The 10,402-nt window shown below is 39.2% G+C and overlaps 1 protein-coding gene across 2 annotated transcripts in view; it reads left to right on the forward strand.

Annotated features, from left to right (window-relative positions):
* The window catches only part of USP12 (ubiquitin specific peptidase 12), a 94,065-nt gene extending 83,922 nt beyond the window's left edge, over nucleotides 1-10,143 (forward strand). For both annotated transcript variants that reach the window (XM_027589890.2, XM_027589891.1), the window contains 3 exons: nucleotides 2,099-2,296; nucleotides 5,743-5,821; nucleotides 6,957-10,143. In XM_027589890.2, coding sequence (XP_027445691.1) covers nucleotides 2,099-2,296; nucleotides 5,743-5,821; nucleotides 6,957-7,058 — 379 coding nt within the window. In that variant the 3' untranslated portion in view covers nucleotides 7,059-10,143. The remainder of the gene's footprint in view (nucleotides 1-2,098; nucleotides 2,297-5,742; nucleotides 5,822-6,956) is intronic.
* Nucleotides 10,144-10,402: the final 259 nt, after the last annotated feature.

Consider the following 10,402-nt stretch of genomic DNA (forward strand, 5'->3'; position numbering starts at 1 on the left):
CAGCAGCAGGGTTTGAGAGGATTGACTCCAGTTTTAAAAGACGTTCTGTGGATGAAATGCTCTCAAACAGCATCCCATGCTACAGAGAAATCGTTCATGCAAGGAAGAGCCAGTCAGTGTGGCTAACTCTATTGTCTTCTTTTAAGAAACTGCCTTAGCCACCCAGCCTTCAGGAGCCACCGCCCTGATGGGTCAGCAGCCACCAGCAGTGAGCCAAGACCCTTGTCCCCAGCAAAAAGATTACGACTTGTTGAAGTTTTAGATGATGGTTTGCCTTTTTTTTTTTTTTAGCAATGAGATATTTTTAAATTAAGGTATCTGCATTGTTTTTCTAGACATAATGCTATTGTGCATTTAATAGATATAGTGTAAATCTAACTTTTGTATGCGCTGGGAAACCAAAAATTTCACTTCATTGGCTTTATTGCAATACTTACTTTACTGTGGTGGTCTGGAACTTAACGCACAATATCTCTGTCATATGCCTGTCTCCTGGACTTTCCCAGTTTTTCACGATATAAAATAACCCTAGAAGTGAATGTTTTTTTTTTTTTTTCAGAAGTCTTGTATTTGAGATGATATATTTCAGTCCTAGAAGTGGGATTCCTGAGGCAAAGGCCATAAAAACTCTTATACTGCTAGATTTCTTTCCAGGAATGATTGTCTGTTTATTCTTGATGTTTTTCAAAGGCCAGGGTAGAATCGTAAATGTTTCTGAAATAATAAGCTGCCCACCACATTTAAAATTCGTAGGATGCAGATTTAGTAAATGCTACAAAATGATTTTTGTTTTCACTTCATTAGAGGCAATGGCTTAGTAAATTTTATGTTTTAATTATGAAAAGCGTTATGCTTCATTGAACACATACAGAATTCGGTTCCACTACATTTGTCAAGTATCTGTCATGTGCCAGGCATGTTGCTCAATAGAGAAATAAAATGGAAAAAAAAAAAAGGTTTCTACCTGCCAAGACTTCAGATCCTAGAAGAAGAGAAAGACCCATAATCATCTAAATATTTTATGGCGTTGTAAATGGTGTGTACACACACACACACACACACACACACACACACACACACACACACAGTGAATCCGTGAAGTGCCAATGGGGGATTGAAGGGAGGAGATATTTATGCCAGGGGTTATAACATCACACACACACACACACACTCTGAATCCGTGAAGTGCACACACACACACACACACTCACACACTCTCTGAATCCGTGAAGTGCACACACACACACACACACACACACACTCTGAATCCGTGAAGTGCACACACACACACACACACACACTCACACACTCTCTGAATCCGTGAAGTACCAATGGGGGATTGAAGGGAGGAGATATTTATGCCAGGGGTTATAACATGTGAGCTGAGACTTCAGAAGAATAAACTGTCGTTAGATGAAGTAGGAGTGCAGAGGTCGTGTCAGAGAGAAATGGCATTTAAGGGCATACTAAAGATTATTTAAAATGTGGAAGATAGCCAGTTAAAAACTTATCTCCTAAATTTGCAGGTCATTTAACTCCCTTTCTAGAATACATGTAGTCGTCATTCTTCATATGGAGTTATTTCTTAATCTCTGGCAAACACCTTTCACAGAATGGTCTTTAATGCTTTCTCATCATGTCCTGTTCTCCATCCGTTATTGAATTATATAGACCGATAGAACAAATGGCCCTGTCTGCACTCACGTCCAAAGGAGTTAGCAGCTGTAAGGAACTGGTTTTCCTCCACCCATCATCGGCCTCATGTGCAGTTAGCCTGATCTTCAGGGGCCTGTATTTCAGAATAAGGATTTCTGAACAAAGGACTGATGCCGGTCCATCTACTTTGAAGCCGTATGGAGTACAAAGTCAAATTATGTCATTTAGTGATGATGGGTGGGGTGGGATAGTCTTAACATGTTCAGAATGTTGCTTCGCCACTATAAAAATAATTGGTAGGAATATGCAGAAGTGGGCAGTGCTGGGTTATTAAAACTGACCATGAACTATTTGTTAATGGAATCATAAAGTTTGGTAGTTCTTTTAAGGACATGGTATGAGTGCCTTTCATGAAATTTTGTTTCCATGTTTATTTGAATAGGATGAAAGTTAAAAAACTGCCCATGATTCTAGCTCTACACCTGAAGAGGTTTAAATACATGGATCAACTTCATCGATACACAAAACTGTCTTATCGGGTAGTTTTTCCTTTAGAACTTCGTCTGTTTAACACCTCTGGTGATGCGACCAACCCTGACAGAATGTACGACCTTGTCGCCGTGGTGGTTCACTGTGGAAGGTAACTGCAACCGTGGGCTGCGCGGGCGAGGATCTTTGTCCGGGGGCAGGTGTTCAGGATGGGCCCGAGTGCTTCCACTCTAGACCTGCCAGGGGCTTTAGCATCAGGATAACTTGGTTGCAAAATGGGATCTTTCAGATACAGTGCATTTATCATTTCCTCCTTAAACTTCTATATATTGAAATATTATTGCTCAGATTTGATTTTCACTCTTATTCTGTAAATATTACTCTAAAGGAACTTTAAGACCTCTTAGATTTTCTTTTTATTTCATTTCTTTTCTTCTCCTTTCTTGTCATCTCTTTTTTCCTCTTTTTCTTTTCAGTAAAAATGATGCCTAAATAGGTTTTACAAAATAAATTCTTAGATTAATTGCGTATGTTCATCATTACAGTGGTTATGAAAACATTTAAAATGGCTTTGGAAATAATCTTTGAAGACAAGTTTTCTGATTTTATCAATCAGTATGTTTATTTCGATAGTCAATTTAGTGTGCTATCTCATTCTATATATGTGCATTTATAAAGTAGCTCAAAAAATTCTCAAAACTACAGGAGCATCACACAGTCAAAGTGTGTATTTGGAACATGCAGTCTTCATTGACTGTTTAGAATTTCCTGTATAATTTGAAGAGAGACACTCACTCTTTTCCCCCTGGCTTGGGGAAACTTGTACTAACAGCATGTTTCAGCCAGTGAAAAAAGTCCCTGGCCTTCTCACCTTAAGCTGTCCCTCCCAGCTTTCTGTTGAGAAAATGTAAGGACAGCCCAGGTGGTAACCTTGCTGTAACTCCACTGTCCCTTTCCGCCTGCCTCCTTGTCTTCCATCCTCAGCAGTAATCTTTCTTTTACATGCTTGGAACATTCTGTTCTAAAGGAAGCCTGGAGACCTCTGAATGGAGGAAAACCTTACCAGACAACTTAACCTTGGTGGAGTGATTCAAACCAGAGGTTTTAGAGTCAGAGAAACCCGGCTTTCGGTTCTGTCCTGCCATTTATGGCTGGTGTGACTTCATACAGTACTCCCTGAATGTCTGCTTTCTCTTGTGTAAAATGCAAATCATGTTACCGACCTCGCTGTGGTGTTAGGGTTAAAGGGGGAATGCAAATCGCTTAGCTGCTGCTACTGTTTTCTTAACAATAACAACATCATAATATTACTTTTTCACATCCTCACTTAACTGTTCCTTAGCCTCTTCAGATTCGGGGACAGTTACAAGTTTCACTCTACTTAGATTATGCTAGGGTTCTTGGAATTGTTTTACTCACAAGACCATGAGCTCTGAGATTCCTGATCACAGTTGGGGCCCCCTCCGCGACTCCTTACTCCTCTTCTCTCACTGTGATTCCTCCGCCTGCCTTCCCTCCTGCCCTCTCTGAACCTCTCCGGAAGCCTCTCTGGAAGCCGTGCTGGGTGCGCTTCTCTCCAGCCCGGCTCCATCTGGTGCCCTGCCTCCGTGTTCACATAACTGCTACTGTATCGTATTGTATTTGTCAGATTGGAGGTCCATTTCCGTTAGGAGAACAGGCACTTCTTAAAACAGGAAATGATTTGTCCATTAACAAAGATTAAAAACATTTTCAAATCTTATTTTTTACTTATCAGATTTACTCGTAGTTCTTTTTCCTGTGAGAGTAGAAAGGGTGTACTTTGCCCGCATCCTTCACCTGTGGACCATGCTCACTGTAAGCAAGCCTGTGCCAGTCCAGCTCACGCGTTCTCTCTCCTGAATGCCTGGCATATAGTAGATTTCTAACAGGTGCCTGCGGAATGATTGCGTGTGATCCTTTCAGCCCATCTCCGGCCCCAGCTCCATCAGAACCAACCTCCCTTGATTCTTCAGGCCTCTCTCTCCTCTCTCGCTGGATGAGGTCTGTGGGTTGCACTACCTCTGCAGCTCTGCTTTTATATCCAATTATTGGACCCTGTATTGTGTTTTGGGAGGGCTCTCTCCTGTACTTACGGTGTCTTCAGGGAAGTTGTTGGTGCCTTTGTAATCCCCACAGCAACCAGCACAGTTATTTGCACACATGACGCATTCATACATACTGAACTGAGCATGTCTTATGTTCAGAATGCAAGTCCCTAATCCGCGGTTTTCTTAGGTAGAAGTTTATTAGCCTTAGCCCTTCTTCATCTTACTGGTTTCTGTAATTAGCTTTTGTCTTTTGTTCTTCAGACTGCTTCTTTGCCAGAGGGAACAGCTGCCTACCCTTTTCAGTCTTACACCTACCGGCCCTCAGCCCACCTGCCGTCTTCCCTCTCAGGCTCTGTTCCTCAGCCTTTCTGATTTTTATGTTCACCACCTTAAAAATTAAAAAAAAAAAAAAAAAATCTTACCCTCTCACTATAAAACACAAGACTCTTTAGATGAACCCTATAGAAATGGGGAAAATATTTTATTTATTTTTTTTAGTTTTTATTTTAAAATTTATTTTAGCATTAAAAGCCTTAAAAAAAAAAAGCTGTGAGGTATTTTCTTCTGTGGAGAAAGAGAGGTACTCTTGTTTTTGTCATTTTGCCAGGGTCAGAGGAGCCGAGACAAGGGCACACAGGAGGCTGCTTATTCTGTTATCTGATCTTGCTGTTCACCATAAACAGCAGTTTGTGTTGAAAATTATCTCAAATTCTATAATGTAATAATTACAATGGAATTTAATTTAATAAAGAATTATATAGAAGCTTTTATAATGAGTCACATTTCAACTGGGAGAGGTTAAAATCTTTGCCATGTCCTTTATAAAGCAGAGGATATTTTTGAAAAGAAATAATCCCACCTGCATTTTTATGCATTTCTAGATTTCTTTATTCCAGATTTGTTTAAAATGAGATGCAGAGGCAATTCTAAGAATTATAATGGTGCTGAGATCCAGGTACTTGAAAATAGCACTAATAATACTAACAAAATGTCATTTGTTTTTAAAGAAGTTTATGAAGGCCAGGCTTGATTTCAGAACTATAGATGTGATACCTTTGCTTTTTTAGGCATCACATGGTATGGTATCTTTCCTCAAGAGAAAAACTATGGCCAAGGGAATAAGACTTAGAAAAAATGCTACATGTGTTGTTCTCTAGTTAAACTCGGGGCTGTGACCTTCTACCATCCCCCCCAAATGCTAAAAAGTGTATTTAAATTTTTCATAGAAGCAAATTTGAAAATTATTTTAAAAATTATAATTAAATTATTACAAAGGCAACAAATAATTTGAATAGCATAGCTTTATATAAATAGAATGCTGGTTATAGCTCTCAAAGTAGAGTAGTATTTGGTTATAAAATTGAATGCCAAGTCACATCAATGTAGCTTGATATTTTGGGGAGGAATAGATAAGGAGTATTTTTATCGGTTTCAGTTATTCTCCTTTATAGAACATGAAGTTGAGGGCACAGAAGAGTGATATTAATAAACATTGTATGAAACTAACTTCTCTTTCTCTTTGTTTTAGTGGTCCCAATCGAGGACATTATATTGCAATAGTTAAGAGTCATGATTTTTGGTTGTTGTTTGATGACGACATTGTAGAAGTAAGTAGTTCCTGAATTTCTTATTTTTCTTCAAAGTTGTGTATTTTACTCTTCTTTCTCCCAAGCTCTCATTCTGAGAATATGACAGGTGATAAATATTGGACAAATGTCGAGGTCTTCAGATTGTAGTCAGATTCCTACTTCTTACTCCCCAGCAGCCAATCCCAATGCTTGAATGGTCAGGTGACCGTCAAAATGCTTAGAATAAAACAAAGAAAAGAGAGCTAGTTTAAAAAAAATCTTTCATTGTCTAAAAAAAACTATTGAGCTGTAACATACGTACAGAAAGTACACAGATCTTAAGCAACACTTGAATTTTTTGCATGTGAGTGTGCACGCACACACACTCTGTAACCACTCTGCAGATCGAGGTAGAGTACATTTTTAACACCCTTCAGTAAGCCCCTGGTCGGTAAGCCCCCGTATCCTCTTCCTGGTCCGTCTTCACAGCTTTCCTGCCCTCCCCCGCCTGTCCTCTGAACCCGCTGTTGTGACTTTTATCATTATGATGAATTTTGCCTCTGTTTGACTGTAAATAGACTCGTCCAGTATGACTTCTTTTGTATCTAGCAGTTCATTCTTGCTGCCTATTGTGGTTCTTCTTTTTATGGCTGTGTAATTTCCCATTGTAAGAATATAACAAGTTAGAAATTTGCCTTTTCGTCCCTTACCGACTCTTATCAGTAAAACTGCCTTGATCACCCTTGTCTAATGCTGGACATATGCACTCATTTTTCTTGGGTGTATGTTAGGTGGGACCATATGAAATTGCCATTTTCACAGGTCACAAAGGGTTGGGAATTGGTGGTTTCGTATAGTTCAGGTAATTCTGTTCCCTAGGCATAGAATTGCTGGATCAAAGGGTAGTTGTATGTTCAGCCTTAGAAGATAATGCTAAACATTTCCCTAAGGTCTCTGTCCCATCCTGCCTTCCTGCCAGCCATGCATGAGAGCCCTGTTTGCTTCACGTTCTCACCAATACTTGGCATGATCAGTCTTTTTCATTTAAGCCATTCTCGTTGTGCAGAGCTGTTTTATAAACAAGAAAATGAAAGGCATGATTCTAAGAAATGTGGAAGACTTTACTGGACTGAAGAGCTCATTTCTGTACTAATATTTCCATTTTGCCTCACAGAAAATAGATGCACAAGCTATTGAAGAATTCTACGGGTTGACATCAGATATCTCAAAGAACTCTGAGTCTGGTTACATCCTTTTCTATCAGTCTCGGGACTGAGAAGGGACCGTGATGAAGAGACACTTTCTGCCTCATTTCTTCTCTGGTTATTTTGGAAAGGATCAAGCACTGATTTTTCAAGACAAGAGAAATGCAGGAAGCTCAGGGGGCAGTAGCACACTTTGCACACAATAAAGCAAAGACTGTGGATTAACACGCTCTTCCTATCATGGTAGTTGATTTATTTGCTCAGGTATCATGCTGTCTGTGCAGTTCCACACAACAAGGAAGTGAAATCAGAGATAGCAGCTCCTCTTGTAAAACAGCCTTCCAGTAATTGACATGCATTTCTCTTTATTAATTGCACCAGTAATGATTTGAACTCCTTGGGGGTGCAGTAGAAAGACTAGGAATCCGTGCTAGGTTGTATTGATCATTTAAGGAGATCATACTGAACACACTGCGTAAATTTGCCCGTGTTGAAGATACGTAGAAGGAATATTCGGTGGTCTTTTCAAGCGTAAACCAGGACTACATTTGGGCCCAACACTTGCAGTTGCCTTCCTGACGTAAGAACTAACAGATCACTAGAATCCAGTGTCAGGAAGACAAATATGTTTTGCTTCTCTGAAGAAGCTTATAATAATATACAGTATATGTATATGTAGGGAACAATTGGTCAAAAGTGGCTTTTTGTTTCCCCAAGGGGAAAGACTGGCTTTGTAATTATAATTTTTTTTTCTTATTTATTTTACTTAAAACTGGTAGAGTCTAAGTATTGTGTGAAGTGCCCATGATTCTGTCAGTAAATTTGAGCATATTTTTATTAGTTTTTGTCAGTTTAACTAGTCCTTTTGTTTGTTTCTATTTTTAAGGTGAATTTTAAGCTCTATTTTAAATCGTTAGGATACCTTAAGAAAAATTTGCAACGAGAGGAGGTAAATATTCTTTTTCAGGAGGAACTGATATCTCTGGCTAAATATTTGTCCTTTTGTTATAGTTTATAAATCAGTTATTCAGCTTTAATTTCAGTACCATAAAAAACTATCAAAAATTCCCTGTCACGGTTGGAACGATAAAGAAGTTGTGGCTCCGTGGTGGTGCACCAGTCTTGAGAAGTCTTAAGCACTCTAACGTTTCAGGTTGAGGCCGTGTTTGGAAAATTGGTGTCATAGCAGTTATGTTCTTTTCAAACGTCATTCTTTACCCTGGAAAGAGGTAGTCTGTCAGAACCCCAGCAGCCCACGAGGCTCGCTGCGAACCCGGCGAGGATGAAGTGTTTGTGACACAGGCCAGGAGCACACCGAGCAAGTCCTTTTCTCCAGCCGCCCTCCTCCTTCATCTTTACCAGTCTTACTGGAAGAGTGTTCAGAAATTACACTTTGCATTTGTTAAGACTTCCTTCTGTTGGGAGTTTTAAGAATTAATATATGTAATGTAAAACGTATGTGAACCATTGCGGTCGACACTTTTCCATGCATCAGTAAGTTGTCTGACGGTGGCCAAATGTAACGTGCAGGAAGTGATTGAATATATATTCAAAATAATAGCGATCGGGCCTTGGATGTTCTTTAAGTCCTTTTAGGCAGTAGTTTTTTTTTAATTGCTGTAATTTTTCTAAACTTCTTTTACTAATACTGTTGAATATGAAAAAAAAAATTTTGTCTGCTGCTATTTATTAACATTTATTATCTGTATCTTTTAGCTCAGGAAATGACTTCACCTATTCGTTCCATGAACTGATCTTTAACAGGGTCACTTGGCTAATCGGGCTGTTCAAGCAGATGTGCTGGGAGAAAATGATGATGTATTTTGACAACTTGCTTTTTAAGATTATAGTCGCTAAAGCCTTATGCTGGCTGGAGTGGGTTTCTACAAGTTCCGTAGCCTGCCCGATGACAACATTGCACAGAGAATCACGACTGAGAATGTGGGGAAGGTCACAGACGTGGAAGTGGATACATTTTTTTATTTTGAGGGCTTAAACCAAATTGTCTCAGAATTCGAGGCTGTGTTTCTGCCGCGTTCAGTGCAGAGAGACGCAAAGTGAGGCTGAGTCAGTCTTTACTTGAGTCAGGCCACAGCATGGATGAGAGAGATGAAGTCATTTGCATAGAGGTACAGCATTGGAATACTACGCTGTGTTTGTTTTTACATTTTGCATTTAAAAAAATACAGTAAAAGCAAGGTTAAATTTCATATTAAAGCAAGTTCTAGCATTTTTATTGAGTTCCTTGGTAGTCACACACTGTTCACATCTACACCGTGTTTAATAGTATGATTTGTCAGGGGAGGGACTGTGGGGTGATGGTTCTCAATTTCCTTTTTACTCTTAGTACAGCTGCATCTACATAAAATGTTTTGAAGCTTATCAGAAACTCATTATACTTTAAAAACATAGGGTTAGGGGTGGGGGAAAAAATGCAGGTATTTAGTAAGAGAAGTGACCCATATAGAAAGCATTGTCAGGTTGTATGTTGGTTGACTGCGATTGAAATGAGGGGCGGGGGTAGGTTGTAAATGGTGGCTGATTGCTCTCTAACCATGTACATGTTTGTGGGGATGGCTGTCCCATATTTTTTGTATATTGGAATAAAAATTTCTATAAATTATCATAACTGAAAGTAAATATTCTAAATTAAGTCTCACTGCCAAGTCATATGGCTTCTGTCTTGGAAACTTTACCTTTAGAAGATTGCTTAAGACGGGGGCCGTGAGAGTTCAGGAAAAGGGAAAAAAAGAAAATGTGTAATATATGGGTCTTGTTGCCTTTAACCATCAGTATTGGGTTTTTTTTCTTTTCCGTGATGGCAGTAGAAAGACCTCACTTTCATAACATACTACTCTTGATACTTTCTTTAAGGATACTTTTCATTAAAGATTCTCTCATGAGGTATTTAACTGGGAGCCGGGAGGCTAAGGCGCTCAGGTCCTGGCTCTTCAGTGAATTTAACCGTGTGACCTTGGGCAAGTCACTTAACCTCTCTGTGCTTCAGTCTCCCTATCTTGTAAAATGGGAGTAATACCTACCTCACAGGGTTGTTGTGGGGATTAATTAGATATAATGTCTGTAAAGCATCTAAGGTTCTTGAAGAAGGCGCTATATAAATACAAAATAATATCTATTAAAGTTGGTTTATTTGTGCTTGTGGGGTTTTAAGTGTGTTTTTTCCTTTTTGCCTAAAATGTCTTTGCAAATTAGAAGAAGGGTTGACCCATGAACAACACAGGTTTGGGCTGTGTGGGTCCACTTGTAAGTGGATCTTTTTCGATAATACAGTACTGTGAATGTAGTTTCTCTTAGGATTTTTCTTTTTCTTTTTTTTTTTTTTTTAAGATTTATTTATTTGACAGACAGAGACATAGCGAGAGAGGGAACACAAGCAGGGGGAGTGGGAGAGGGA

Source organism: Zalophus californianus, chromosome 3 (genome assembly GCF_009762305.2).
Source record: "Zalophus californianus isolate mZalCal1 chromosome 3, mZalCal1.pri.v2, whole genome shotgun sequence".
In the NCBI taxonomy this organism is placed as follows: domain Eukaryota; kingdom Metazoa; phylum Chordata; class Mammalia; order Carnivora; family Otariidae; genus Zalophus; species Zalophus californianus.